General features: G+C 39.6%; 1 protein-coding gene across 6 annotated transcripts in view; it reads right to left on the bottom strand.

The window, feature by feature from the left end:
- CD47 (CD47 molecule) overlaps positions 1 to 15573 on the bottom strand; it is a 69397-nt gene that overhangs the window by 20546 nt on the left and 33278 nt on the right. For all 6 annotated transcript variants that reach the window (XR_004956851.1, XM_036243804.1, XM_036243805.1 and 3 more), the window contains exons 4-7: positions 4666 to 4773; positions 3461 to 3553; positions 1883 to 1981; positions 146 to 238 (exon numbers count right to left, since the gene is read on the bottom strand). Coding sequence is in view for 5 of the 6 variants with exons in the window: in XM_036243804.1 (XP_036099697.1) it covers positions 146 to 238; positions 1883 to 1981; positions 3461 to 3553; positions 4666 to 4773 (393 nt within the window). In the remaining variant the exon portion in view is untranslated. The remainder of the gene's footprint in view (positions 1 to 145; positions 239 to 1882; positions 1982 to 3460; positions 3554 to 4665; positions 4774 to 15573) is intronic.

Genomic DNA, 15573 nt, shown 5'->3' with positions numbered 1-15573 from the left:
TGTTGGTATGGAAAATGATAGAATAATAAATAATAATACAAGGATAAACTCTGATTTCAAGAACTCACAACTGTAAACCTACTTTTGTCCCACCCAGTATATGTGAAATTATTGGCATAGACTATAAAAAATAAAGTTGACTTACCAATAAATTTCATATAGACTAATCCAAGTAATTCCGCTAAAGCTATAACACCCAAACCTGTAATCAGAAGAGGGCCATGCACTGGGGAACATGCTGTAAAAATAAATAAAAATTTATATTAGAAATTCATATGAAATAACTGAACTTCTTAAAAACAATAATAGTAATAGTATCAAGTTTTAAGGAGAGTATTTTTCTCATTATCAAGAAACAAAAATTACCCACATATGTTCATCCATTATTAACTCACTCAGTGAAATGACTCCAATTATTAAAATAAAAAAGACTTTGTTGCATAACATATGCCTTATCACATCGAGACAAATGAAAACAGTCTGTAAAGCCTAAGCCTCCACCCAGTTGAAGCCTGGTTATTATTATTTTTTTTAATCCTCACTTGAGGACATTTTTCTGTTTATCTTCAGATAGAGTGGGAGGGAGGAAGAGAGAGTGGGGGAGAGAGAGAGAGAGAAACATCTATGTGAGAGGGACACATCGACTGGTTGCCTCCCGCACAACCCCGACCAGGGCCAGATACAAACCACAACCGAGGTACGTGCCCTTGACCAGAACTGAACTCGAAACTCTGGTCCACGGGCCAATGCTCTAACGACTGAGCAAATCAGCCAGAGTGAAGCCTGGGTATTTTAAAAGCTCGCCCACCAACACAGGCATAGCAGTTTGGCCACTGGAACAATCAGCCCATAAGCCACAGACAACCAAGATGGAGAGCACTGATCTCAGTGGGGGCAAAACGAGAGTTAAAATAGAGAAGCTCACAACAGTAACTGCTGCCAAGAATGTACAGCAACAGGAATGTTCATTCATTGCTGGTGGGAACACTACATGGTACAGCCACTTTGGAAGACAGTTTGGTAATTTGTTACAAAACTAAATATACTCTTAACATACAACTTAGCAATTGCACTCCTTAGCATTTACCCAAATGAAGTAGAAAAATTATGTCTATACCAAAACATGCACGTCGATATTGTGTGTCTAGGTCTGTGATTTCATAACAAACCAATACCTTTCCAATGTACTGAAAACAACCAAGATGTCCCTCAACAGGTGAACGAATAAACAAACTATGGTCCATTCATACAATGGATATTATTCAATACTAAAAAGAAATGAGTTATCAAGCCACAAAAAGATGTAGAGGAACCTTAAATGCATACTAGTAAGTGAAAGAAGCCCATCCAAAACAGCTGCAGACTGCATGATTCCAAGTATAAGACATTTTGGAAAATGCAAAACTATGGAGACAGTCAAGATCAGTGGTTTGCAGGGGTTTCAGGAGATAAGGAGGATGAATAGGCAGAGCACAGAGGACGTTCAGGGCAGTTAAACGTTTCTGCATGATATTCTGTCTGTGACTATGATTCACATCATTATATATTTATTACAATTCTAGAATGTACAACACCAAGAGTGAACCCGAATATAAACTATGGGCTTTGGTGATAATGATGTGTCGGTGCAGGTTCAACGGAGTGTAATACGTGTACTGCTGTAGTGGGGGATGTTGATAGTGGAGGAGGCTGTGGGTAGATGGGATATAGGGGAACTCTCTGTATTTTCCACTCAATTTTGCTGTGAACCTAAAATGCTCTGAAAAATGAAGTCTATATATTTTAAAAAAGAACAAGAAAAAGAAACACAATAAAGAGCTCTGTCAAAGAGAAATTCCCAGTAGGAAGAGGCACTGGGACTAGAGAAGAACGTGATCCTTACCTGAGATACACAGGCTTAGTCCAACCACAGAGAGCACAAAGCCCAGCATCTGGAGGATCAATATGGCAATGCTGTAGGAGGACATCCCAATAGCTGGAGCTTCGAGGAAAAAGCATAGTGAGAGTGTTTAAGAAGCAATTAATTTGACTTGGATTTTGTACAATCCAGGATAGTATCCTATGACCAAAGACTGACTGTGGAGTTCCTTGCCGGATGGCAGATGCTTTCCCCACCATCTACACCATAATTTCCACTCAAGAAGTCAGACCCACAGTCACACACTCAGCAGCCTTTTATTTCTGCAGTGAGCAGAGCTGGACTGGCAGTTTTTACCCCAAATCTTAGAACAATGCTGCTTTTACCACATTTGCACATTTCACAGTAGGAATGGCTGTTACACAGGGCTCCGCCGTGTGCACACATTGCCCTGGTGCGGGACCATTACGCAAGCCCGCCACTGTAAACATCACAGCCCTCTAACTAACTGTGTCTAGATCTGTGTTTTTATAACAATTTGTTTTATAACAAATCAATACCTTCTCAAAGTACAGCAACCTAGATACAGGCTCTAGGACCAAGAGTTAAATGCACAAATGCAAAGAAAGAGATTCTTTAATAATAACAAAGATATTTAGTGATTTACTCCCAAAATGCAGTGAAAATGTTACCAGTTATAGGTTGGATATCTAGATCATTTTTTAAAACTACAATGTTAAGCTTTGCCAATAATTAAAAATATGTACATATTTCTACTCTTTATGATTTATAACCCTATTTTGTAGAACTCATTTTTTTGTTTAAGAGAGGCTTAGCAAAAAAAGAGAACAAGAATGTTTAATATCTACTTATAACTTAAAAAACTGAAATAAGAATATGAAGATAATCATTAAGAAATTATATAGCATAATTTAAAAAAATCTACTGACTGGCATTAAATATATCTCTGAAAATCACTTTTTACAAAATAAATACTTTGAAAACCTAATGTAATCTTAAAATTAATCCACATGGGGAAAATTTCACTAAGAATAGCTAGGGAGACAAACCAACTTTTATTGTATTATAAAACACCATACAAGAATAGTTGAATCACAGCTTTTTTTTTTTTTTTTTTTTTTTTACACAATGGAGTACTATGCAGCTATAAGAAAGAAAGATCTCTTATCCTTTGAGACGATATGGAGGGACCTGGAAAGTATCATCCTAAGTGGAACAAGCCGAACAGAGAAAGACAAGTATCATATGATCTCACTTATCTGTGGAATATAATGAACATAACAGTCTGAGGAATGGGGTAGTCCCAGAGACGTGGAAGTAGGGTACAGACTGACAACCCCAGAAGAGGGGGTGGTGGGTGAGAGATAAACCACAGAACTTATATGCATGTATGCATGAACAATGGACATGGACAACAAAGCTGGGGACAGGGCGGGGAGGAGGGACAGGGGAATCAGTGGGGGAAAAGGGAGAAACATCTGTAACAAAAATAAAAAAATAAAAAAAAGAATAGCTGAATCAAAAATTGTTTTTTTAAGTGAAAAAGGTAGTCACAACCACGCTAAAATAACAAATACTTACCTATCATAAACACAGAGTACTGAAGTAATATTAGTATCACTGTAGGAACTACAATTAAGCCAAGTCCACTGGCCCTCTTTGTTGAATATTCACCTGTTAATAAATAAAAATAACATTTAAAATATTTTCCTGCATACTTCCTACTCTTGGGAAGTTAAACTACTTAATTTATTATATGTATTCATCTCAATATTATTCTTACAAACTACAAAATGTTTAAAAATAAACTTCACACAAAACAAGTGACTATTTTTTTAATTTAAGATTGAACTTAAGACATCTAAATGTCAACATCTAAGTCTCAACATGTTGAAACCTTGAATTGGCTTTGCCTCCTTCTTAACTACCTTGGAGCCTCTCTTACCCATTCCTTCATTTGCTATATTCCATCTGTCCCAAAATCAAAATAGCTATTCTAGCTGTCTTCTGAATTCATCTCCTTCCTCCCCACATCCTCACCAACCCCAGCTGCAAAGAGAGCTGCCAAGTTTCTGTCTTAAACATTTTACCCATACTGCTCTCTGCTCAAACACCACTGGTTTTCTACAGCCTACACACGGAGCCCCAGCAGAGCCTCGCTGCTCCTTCCATGTGCTGCATGCCCTTGTCCCCATCCTCCAAAAGCAAATGCTGTTTCAGATCAATCTGTTTCCCATATTCACTCCCACCTCCATGTCCTGGCCGATGAAGCTGGCCTCTTCGGTGGGTTGAATGGTGGCCCTAAAGGATATGTCTACCTCCTAATCCCCAGAATCTGTAAATATTAATTTATACAGCCAAAGAGTGAGTGTTGCATTATATGGAAAAAGATATGAATACATTTAGGATCTTGAAAGAAGGACTGTATCCTGGATTAACCAGGTGGGCCCTAAATCCAATGATAAGTGTCTTTGGAGGAGAGAGGCAGAAGGAGATTTAACACAGGGAACCGGAGTTATGTTGCCACAAACCAAGGAGTTGCAAACACCAGAAACTAGAGGCAAGAAATGGATTCTCCCCTAGAGTCTTGGAAGGGAGTACAGTCACGATGACATCTTTGTTTCAGACTTCAGGTCTTCCGAACTGAGAGAACTGCTATTGTTTTGAGATACCCAGTTTGTGGTCATTGGTTAGCGCAGCTCTAGAAAACAAATATCCCCCTACACCTGCCTTGGCGTTCTCGAGGTCTCAACCCTGCCTCCCTCACAGTGACTGTTGCACCTTACCGGGGATGAAAAGAATGGCTCCGACGATGATGAATACAGTGAGAGCCAGTCCAGCCACGAACAGAAGGATGGTTTTCTCCTTCGTAACACTGGAGCTGTATTTCAGTGCTTAAAGAAAAAAAACACAACAAAGAAAGAATTCCATGAACTCAATCTCAAGAAATGCTGCCATTTCTGTAGCTTAAAAAGTATAGACAGACTGATAACTTCCTATAATTGAATAACCTTTGAGGAATAACTCTCTCACATCATGTCAAGCCACCTCAAATCTTTTGCATAATAAGTCAGTCAATGGCTAAATAGTGCCATGGCAACATAAATATGAGTGCTGAATTTATAGGTGATGCTTTTATTCCCCTACTCTTCAAAGGTGAAGTCATATACATCAGGCTTCCTCAGTTGAGGAACTGTTATCATTTAGGGCCAGAGAAGTCTCTGTGGAGGAAGGAGACTGCTCCGTTCATTACAGAATGTTCAGTAGCATTGCTGCCTTCCTCCAAACTACAGGCCAGTGACAGCCCCAAGTTGTATTGACCAACAATGTCTCTAGGTATGTGAAATGTCCCGAGGAGCAAAACTGCCTCAGGCTTACAGCTGATATAGATAATGCAGATGGGAAATGAGTGGCTAATTAGTAATATTGAGAAAAAGAGAACTTTGACCCTGGCTGGTTGCTTAGTGGTTAGAGCATCGACCCTCGGATCAAAGGGGTGCGGGTTCGATTCCAGTCAAGGGCATGTATCTGGGTTGCAGTTTGACCCCCGGCCCTGGTTGGGGTCATCTGGGAGGTAATCAATTGATGTGTCTCTCTCACATTGATGTTTCTCTCTCCCTTCCACTCTCTCTAAAAATCAGTGGAAAAATATCCCTGAGTGAGGAATAACAAAAAAAAAAAAAGAGAGAGAGAGAGAGAGAGAACTCTCTTTCACCTCTTAGAAAATTAGTAAAACATCTGGAAATCTAGATACTTTGTTTTAAAAAAATAAACACTGGACAATTAACACCCTCTTGGTATCCTGAAAGGAGGAAATGCTTAAATTGTTCAACTAATATAATTTCATAAAAATAAACTACAAATGCTTAACAGGACTCATTATACACATTATTGTTTTTTGATGTTAGCTCTATTGTCAAGTGTCTGGTACCTTCCTGAAAGAATAATGTAATGGATAAACCTAACAATATTGTTTTTAACTATATCTTCACCTTTTAGGTTTTGTTTTGGTTAATATCAAAACTAATATTTTTACCAAGAAAGTTGTTAAAAGTAACATAAAAGCAGATTGAGTAGCAGAGAGAAAAAGTGTACGATTAAAATTGTTTTGCTTCATCCAGGCCATTAATCAATGTCCTGGGGGGGGGGGGATTTAAAAACATGTTATTTTTAGCTTTACATTTGCTTCCACTAAAATGACAAACAGATCAAATACAGTAAGAACAATTCCCTCTTAAATGACCATGCTAAAATCTGTTTGTAAGGTTTTATAACCTAGGGCTATATGATAACCTATGGTTAAGATACTTGAGGAATAATACAGGCACCTAAAGACTTTAAAAAATCACTACTTACTCATATACTTCAGATTGTAAAACTCAACTTGATTCTCTTTAGGGGGAGATGAAGAGCTAATCAATCATCAATCCTGAAGCTGAGTAACTGAAATCTACATTAATCAAGAAAGAGTCAAAAACAATATGGCAAGTTCCCCAAGCCTTCATGATCCATCCAGGTTTGGGACTTACCCCCAGTCACCTAAGTCATGACTATGGCTCAGTCATGTCCCTTCTTTCTTATAGGGCACAGATTTGCACAGATTCCCTATTTCTAGACTGGTGAGGATAAAATTCCGTGTATAGGTCACAAAAGGCACCGACATAGATAGAAAAATAAATTTTCCCTAGACATATGTCAAGTTTTCCACTTAATTCAATGCTTATTGTTATCTAAAGAGAGCTTGAAAGTTCTCCAAAAGGGTTATAAAATAGAACCTACTTCAAATGCACCACACAGACATTCAAAAGACACTCTTCTAGGTTTAATTGAACACATAAAAGAGCTACTAAGATCAAGCAGCAAGAATTCACCTTTAGAGTACATAGAAGTTCATGTAAAAAGGCTGACTTAATAAGAGTTTGATTCTTATATAAAATTCAACCTCTTCAGGTTTAGAAGAGTTACAGGAGAAAAATAATGCCAAATATAGCAACAAAATGAAAACATCGTAAAATTACACTGATTTTCAGTGTTTTGCCATAGAATGATCTTTTCAAAACTGTTACATATAAATATTGGAGGTAGCTTTAGTTTCTGTTGATTGGTTCAACCACTATTTATTTTCAAGGTTACCTTCAACTCTTCCTTAAATTAAGCAACCATTTCTAACAAATATATTAGTGAGATCTACTTAAGTAACCACAGGCAATGAAAATGAATCTCCATGTTTTCTTTAGTGAATCTTTTTAAAAAATTATTTTTCTTTATTGATTTGAGAGAAAGAGAGAGAGGGAGAGACATCAATGAGAGAGAACACTGACTGGCCACCTCCTACATGCCCCCACTGGGGATTGGGCCCACACCCTGGGCATGTGCCTTGACTGGGAATCGAACTGGTGACCTCTTGGTTCATGGGTCAATGTTCAACCACTGAGCCACACCGGCCGGGCTCTTTAGTGAATCTTTTAAAAAGAGTTTCTTTGGACTCATTTTCTTTGCCACAATGGCCACATTTTAGCATATCCCACAGCAAGTGGGGAGAAAGTATTTTGCAGCCCAGTTGTCAATTTTTTCAATGTAGCTAAAGGATTTGGAATCTGATATAGATGTTATAGAACTCAGTAACTGCAAGAATCCCTTTTTTGGCTGTCTTTTCTTGTCCTTCCAGAGGTAGATTTATCCTTATTTATCAAATCTATAAAAACTATAAATGTAATCAAAGAAAATAAATTCAAGTAACTTCACAGACACTCAGCATTAAGATAAAGATAATTTAATGTGTTCCTAGCAGGCTCTTAACAAACTTCCCGGTATGAATTTCTGGCTCTTTGGGAAAGACAATCTATGTAATTTTAAAAGTGTTCATACTTTAACAGATTCCCCTCAACTAAAAGTACTGAAATCAATACACAAAATAGAATATGATAAATAACTGTATTTACACTTTTTAAATACTTTTAAAGCACTGTTTTAGATTTACAACAAAATTTAGAAGTACAGAGCACTCCCCTATACTCTCTGCCCCCACACATGCATAACTCCCCCATTATCAACATCACTCACCAGAATGGTACAATTTTTACCAAGATGAGCCTATATGGATACATCATAATTACTCAAGTCCATAGTTTGCCTTTAAGTGTTATACATTCTATGGGCTTGGAAAAATGTAAAATGATAACTACCCATCATCATAGTATCATGCAGAGTATTTTCACAAATTCTCTGTGCTCTGCCTATGGATCTCTCCCTGCACCCCACTTCTAACAATGATTCATCTTTGTTTCCCCAGTTTTGCCTTTTCCAGAATGTCTTCTAGTTGGAATCATACAGCATATAGCCATTTCAGATTGATTTCTTTCAGTTAGTAATATGTATTTAAGGTTCCTCCATGTCTCTTCATGGCTTGATAGCTCATTTCTTTTTAGACATATCCCAGTGCACTGATCCACTCACCTACTGAAAAACATCTTGGTTGCTTCCAAGTTTGGGCAGTCATATAGAAGCTGCTAGAAATATCCATGTGCAGGTTTCTATGTGGACGTATGTTTTCAAACCCATTTGGATAAATACCAAGGAGTACAATTGTTGGATCATCATATAAAAGAGAATGTTTAATTTTGCAACAAATTGCCACATTGTCTTCCAAAGTGGCTGTACCATTTGCATTGATGTATGAGACTTCCTGTTGCTCCACATCCTCATGTGGTGTTGTCAGTGTTTACATTTTAAGCAAAACTTATAACCTTAGTGCCACCTGCACAGGAACTCCCAAAATACTGGGAGACAATATTATATTTTCATTAAAAATTAGGAATTCTAAAGTTGTCCCTTTTATACCATCTATAAAATAATGAAATCTAGCCAGCTACCTCTCAGAATGACTAGGTTGCTTCATTTGTTCTGGGAATATTTCCTGTGTAGCTACAATGTAGCAGGCCTTTTATTAGTCCATCTCAACCAAATCAAGGTACAAGTAGATTACTTTATTAAACAACTGACTGAGCACCTACTATGTGACAATCACTGTTCCATGCTGCCTCAAGACCTTTATGTTCTAATGTGTGATGGGTATGTGTGTTTGGGATGGGGGAGGAGTGAGTGATGGGAAGTGTTGCTACATATAACAATTAAATAAAAGGTGTGGGTCTAGTCTACTCTAGCCTAAGAAAGTCCCTTATGTAATTCTTCAAATCCATGTGAATAAAGAAATGGCATGTCTCTCCAGTTACCCGAAGAAACAGCTAATTCTAGAAACAGATACGCCAGTAGTGTTTTCTCATTTCCTTGTCACTGATACAAAGCACATATAAAACAGAATGCAGGTTGTGGTTGATGAAATCTGGTACAATTAGCAGGTCAATTTGGAGATGATAATATCTATCATCTTAGTTTTCATGATACTCCAAAGACAGAATTTGCTAAGCCCATACAGGCCCACACAGACCACGGTTTAGGAACAAAACCTGAAAATCCCAGAATTCAATGCCTCTTCAAAGATATGACCTTTAGATGTTTCCTGACTGAGCAATTAATGACTTGGTGATGATACACGAAAGCTAACCAGTGAGGTATAATGGGTATCAGATTAAAAATAAATCATAAAGAGAGATAGGCAATGGAAGGGCAAAAGGGAAGGTCATCTGTAATGCTCTATAAACAAACAAACACACAAACAAAACAGCACAGAAAAATAATTGAAAAGAAAAAGGTCAGAAATATCAATAAGGGTATCCCTTGGGATATTGGGAAATTGTGGACTTGCTTCATGTGCTTTTGCATCTTTCTTTTTTTTTTAATCCTCACCCAAGGATATTTTTCCATTTATCTTCAGACAGAGTGGAAGGGACGGAAGGATAGAGAGAGAGAGAAACACTGATGTGAGAGACATCGACTGGTTGCCTCCCACAAGGCCCCAACCAGGGCTGAGGACCAACCTGCAACCAAGGTATGTGCCCTTGACCAGAACAGAACCTGTGACTCTTTGGTCTGCCGGCTGACACTCCAACCACTGAGCCAAACCGGCCAGGGCTGCTTTTGCATCTTTTGAATTCTTTTTTTGTCATTTGCTAATCCTTACCTAACAATGTCTTTTCCACTGATTTTTTGAGAGAGTAGGAGGGAGGGGTTAGGGGAAGAGAAAAAGAGAGAGATGTGAGACACATCAATTGGTTGCTTCCTGAACTCGCCCTGACTGGGGCCAGGGATCAAACCTATAACCCAAGCATGGGTCCTTGACTGGAAATTGAATCTGAGACCCTTGGGTGCACAGGCTGATGCTTTAATCACTGAACCACACCAGCCAGAGCAGCATCTTTTGCATTCTTAATAAAAAGAGCCACATATTTAGTAATAAAAAATTAAAGAATAGCCCTGGCTGGTTTGGCTCAGAGGTTACAGCGTCAGCCTGCAGACCAAAGAGTTGTAGGTTCAATTCCGGTCAAGGGCATGTACCTTGGTTGGGGTTTGGTTCCTGGCCTTGGTTGGGGTCGTGTGGGAGACAACCAATCAATGTGTCTCTCTCACATCGCTGTTTCTCTCTCTCTCCCTCCTACTTTGTCTGAAAATAACTGGAAAAATATCCTTGGGTGAGGATTTAAAAAATAAATAAAGAATTTAAAAAAGAATAAATCATGACGGGTTGATATGTTTGATTTTATTATTATAGTGCTATTCTCTGATAACTCTAGGAAAATAATTTTAAGCTTTTTTTCTTTTGATATCTGTTGAGCTGAAAATCAGTATTGTCTTCCACACAGGGTAAAGCATATATAATAACTTTTAAGATAAAATTACAATTTCAAATTATAAAATTAATTAAGTTTTAAATACTATTTTTAAAATACTTAAAACACTCGGGGAGGGGGGGGAAGAAGGCTTCATGAAACTGGTGTATGGAAAATGGAATATTAATGCCAGTGATAAACTGGTTACTTGCCAGAGGCAAGTAAAATAATTTCATAATAAACTCTAAAACTGTCCAACTTGCTTTGATAACACAATTTTTTCAAAATACATTAATAACCAGAAATCACATTCTTAGTCTACAGGGCCCAGAAATAAAAGAGCCCTAAAAGAGCCCAGGCTTTGTGCAGCAAGTTTTTTGTTTGTTTCTTTTTTATCCTCACCTGAACACATTTTTTTTTTTTTTTTTTTTTTGCATTTATGTTCAGATAGAGCCGGAGGGAGAAAGGTGGAAAGAGACAGAGAGAAACATCGACGTGAGAGCAACACATCGACTGGCTACCACCCGCACGATCCAACCAACCGGGGCCAGGGACAAACTGCAACCGAGGTACGTGCCCTCAGCGGGAACCGAACCTGGGACTCTCTGGTCTAAGGGCTGATGCTTTAACCGCTGAGCCAAACCGGCCAGGGCTGCAGCAAGTATTTTGAATATGAAACATTACAGAAGAGCTGTCCAACACTCAGACTTCCTTTTCTGGGCTCCAGACGTTTCTGGTCTTGTGGGTGATGCCATAACTTCAGAGTGTCTGCAGGAAGCTGGGATGTTTGAGTTTGGAAAAGGTCAAAGGAATTGCGACTAATGTCTACAAAAGAGTATACTGCTGAGCTCTGGTTTTGTTCAGTTCCTCCTACAATAAAATTAGTGCATAACATATTATTTAATAACAGAATGTGATAATTATGTGGACAGGACCAAGAAAAGGCACTGGGAGTTCAGTAGTATTTAACAGAATTCAGAGTAAATTTAATAACAAAGTCCTATTAATAGGGGCCATCAGCCAGGTCAAAGAATGATTCTTTGTAATAATATTTATTGTGATGATATTTTACCTTCTTGGCTAGAAATTCCCCAGTGCAAGTTAGTATATGTCCCCATTTCTTCAGAATACTTTTTCTAATCTACAAAGAAATTCCCTGTTCTGCTACTTCTTTACACTGTGTTTTCATGGCCTAATTACTTTCAATATTAAGCTAGTCCTCAAGACTGAACTCAAGGACTTAGAAGGATCTCAAGGCTGTTGTGACAGAGAATGTTTTCCCTTGAATTTCCCAACAATGATTTCTACAGGGACAGCTACTCAAATACCTTTGAGTAGTATCTGAAATCCTTGCAGAATAATTCTGTTCAGGGACTAGAAAGTTAGGAAATGAAAGATGCCTTGAATACGCAAGTTTGAAATAAATTACAGTAGTCCTGGCTTTGCACAGTTCTGGTATGCATGAATTTCAGACACTATGATTTAGTTAAATAACACAAGTTCCCCTAAAATTACAGCATACATTTCAGTTCCATGAAAAATTAACTGAGTGATTGTGCAAGGTGCAAACTTCATGGCCATCTGTTCAGTCCACAAATCACTACACAATGCTACACATCATGATCAGTGACCAGTCATGCCACTTCCTTCAAAGACTGCTGGGGATTGGTCACTGCACATCTGTGATTCAGCTCACACACAACAGCAAAGTGTATGCTGTGCTACCACCTGTTTCCCAGCGATAAACCACTGTGACATTTTACAATGGATAATCAAAAGAGGAAACTGGGCAATAAAGATGAAAGAGCAAAAAAATGAAAAGTGATCACGCTGGAAGTAAAATTCGAATAGAACATAAATGACATTATAGAAGAAAGAGCTGACTGTGGAAATGTCAACACTACTATTCAGGAGACTAGATAGGCGGCCAGGGAAACTTGGTCGATGTGAACTTACTGGCATAAATTAGGATAGGTTGTGACACAAAGAATAAAGACGTCCCATAAGAAGTGATGCTGGCAAAAAAAAAGAAGCAAAAACACTTCCCATGAAAAGAACTCATAGAGATAGTTCATGACACTAAAAACACAACAGATAAAATGCTGGCAGCTGATCTGAACGTGGAAGGGGTATGACAATTCACCAAAACGCAGGGAAAGATGCTTGCTCTGTATTCGAAGTTATATGACCAGAAGGCAAGCACTGTTAAAACTACTCTCGTCTGGCTGGTGTTGAGCATCGGACCCATGCACCAAGAGGTCGCTGGTTTGATTCCCAGTCAGGACACATGCCCAGGTTGTGGGCCTGATCCCCAGTGGGGGGCATGCAGGAGGCAGCCAATCAATGTTCTCTCTCATCCATGTTTCTATCTCTCTCTCCCTCTCCCTTCCTCTCTCTATAAAATCAATAAAGAAAAAATATTTTTAAAAAAACTACTCTTGATAAAACACTTTCATTGTCAATGTTTGTAATGTTATAATTTGCCACGCACTAAATATTAGTTTTATTATTTTTTATTTTCTAACACTATAATTACTGACAATAAGAGAGTTTAAAATTTTTTTTTTTCAATTTCAGTTAACACACAATATTATATTAGTTTCAGGTGTATAGTAACAGAATTTTTAGTGTTTTGACAAAAAAATTTTGAGGCCATGGAGCAATAGTCATTTTTCATTTTTTTTTTTTTTTTCCATTTTTTTTTTTTTTGTTCAGGTAGAGTGGGAGGGAGAGAGAGGAACAGAGAGAGAGAGAAACATCGATGTGAAAGGGACACATCGAGTGGCTGCCACCCGCACGACTGACCAGAGCCGGGGACAAACTGCAACCGAGGTACATGCCCTTAGCGGGAACCGAACCCGGGTCTCTCAGGACCGCAGGCCGACGCTCTAACCGCTGAGCCAAACCGGCCAGGGCGCAATAGTCATTTTTTATATTTATTATTAGATTGCTTTGCAGAGTTTCAGCTTGGTCATGCTTATGGTGTTGAATCTCTTTGTACACAACAAAAGTTCCGGGAAAGTGAAAGTCAGCCTGGAAATACCTGTCTCAAAGAATTTCAAAATGTAGCCAGTTCTTGACATGAAGTTGAACCTTAATCTTACAGGAACAAGAAGTCTCAGTAAGCAGCACTTGAAATCATTTATCAAACACCTAAATGGTGGAAAGTACCTGTTATATCATCAAAGAATGAGGAACAAGAACCATGCAAATCAGCCAGGAACTGAACTGTCAATGGAGGGGAACACTGTGAGCCAGAACAAAACAAAAGGCTGGAAATGCAGCACTATGAGAGATGTGTTCCTTTGGCTAAAGCTCGGTGTTTGATTCCAGTACTCTCGGAGCTCTTTGTTAAGCATAAAACTCAGCTTACAAATCTGTAAGTCGCAGCTAAAGGCAAAGGTATTTAGGAGCACTTCCCTGTAAGAGACCTCTGTCTTCGAACGGCGGTCTAGGACTCACCGCACCTGAGAGCCCTGGGCTTGGCTTCAGTTCAGAAGTCTTCTCGGGTGTCTTCCTCCAGAGGATCGACGGCCTCCTGAGACCAGTTCAAGATTCTGTCTGCTAAATTCCTTCTCCTCAAAGTGAAGGCATAAGCTGCTGTCTTTACTGAATGTTTAGCCTACAGAAGGTTTGGGTTTTTTTTTTTCAAACCACCAAAAGACTGACATGCAGAGCTGGAAAAGCCACAGAGAGACCCCTGTGGTCAAGTACAGACCATAAACGGTCATCAGAAGAAGGTGAGGAGGACCAGAAAAGCATGAGACAGGCTTACAGTTTATATTTTAGGGGCTATAAGGCACCACACTCTGAAAGTGCATAACCAGAGTTTAGGGCAAGACGGTAAATAGGTAAACACAGTACTCACATCCTGACACAGCCACATAAAAACTACAACTAAAATACAGAACTTGCCCTGCCTGGTTTGGCTCAGCGGTTGGTGTCGGCCCACGGACTAATGAGTCTCGCATTTGATTCCGGTCAAGGGCATGCACCTTGACTGCGGTTCATCCCTGGCCCTGGTCAGGGTCGAGCGGGAGGCAACCAGTCAATGTGTCTTTCTCACATCGATGTTTCTCTCTCTCCCTCACTCCCTCTCTGAAAATAAATAGAAAAATATCCTCGGGTGAGGATAAAAAAAAAAAAGAAGTACATAACAACCAATATTGAGAACTGCCTGGAGTCTAGCTAAACAGAAGTCCTACAACTAAAGCTATAAAGAAAAAAACCACATGGAGACTGGTCGGAGGGGTGGAGAAGAGGAGCAGGCTGGCCCCATACCAACGTGTGGCAGGTAGAAGTCGGGAGGAATATCTCAGCTGTGGAGGTCCTTCTGAGGAGTGAGGGGTCCCAGACACACACCAAACCCCTCATGCCAGGGTTCCAGTGCCGGGAAGAAAAGTCCCCATTACTTCTGGCTGTGGAAACCAGCGGGGATTGAGGCTGAGGGAGACGAAGGGCTCCATGAGCCCCAGGCACTCCTCATAAAGGGCCCGTTCATGGACTTACTTGAACTCATTGGCTCCTGGACTCCAGCGCTGGGGCTGAAGCTTCAAAGGTGTGTCAGGGACAAACAGGAAGAAACTGAATTGTTTGTCTGGCTTTGGAGGCAAAGGCTAAAGGGCCAGCTTTCTCCCAGACAGAAGTGTGGGCAGAAGCCTTTGTTCCTTTGCTGAGACCTCCCTCCACAGAGCAGGCAGGCAGGCCCCATATCTGAGTCTCCATCAACGTGATTAACACTGTTAGCCCTGCCCCGGTGATTTCATGAGACCTCTCCCCGCCCCAACTCACAGGCTCGCCTAATCCTTTTCCAATGGCTTTTCCATACAAACAGCCTGTCTTGGCTCATGCTGCCAACTTTCCTAAAATCTCTTAAAGGTTCACAAATCCAAAACAAGCGTGCCCCATACCTCTTGCTAAGTGGCTCCAGGCCTGGCACTAGCAGCAGTCAGCCTTGGTTCGCAGCTT

Source organism: Molossus molossus, unplaced genomic scaffold, assembly GCF_014108415.1.
Source record: "Molossus molossus isolate mMolMol1 unplaced genomic scaffold, mMolMol1.p scaffold_m16_p_5, whole genome shotgun sequence".
Taxonomy (NCBI): domain Eukaryota; kingdom Metazoa; phylum Chordata; class Mammalia; order Chiroptera; family Molossidae; genus Molossus; species Molossus molossus.
This window is presented reverse-complemented; position numbering and strand designations above follow the sequence as displayed.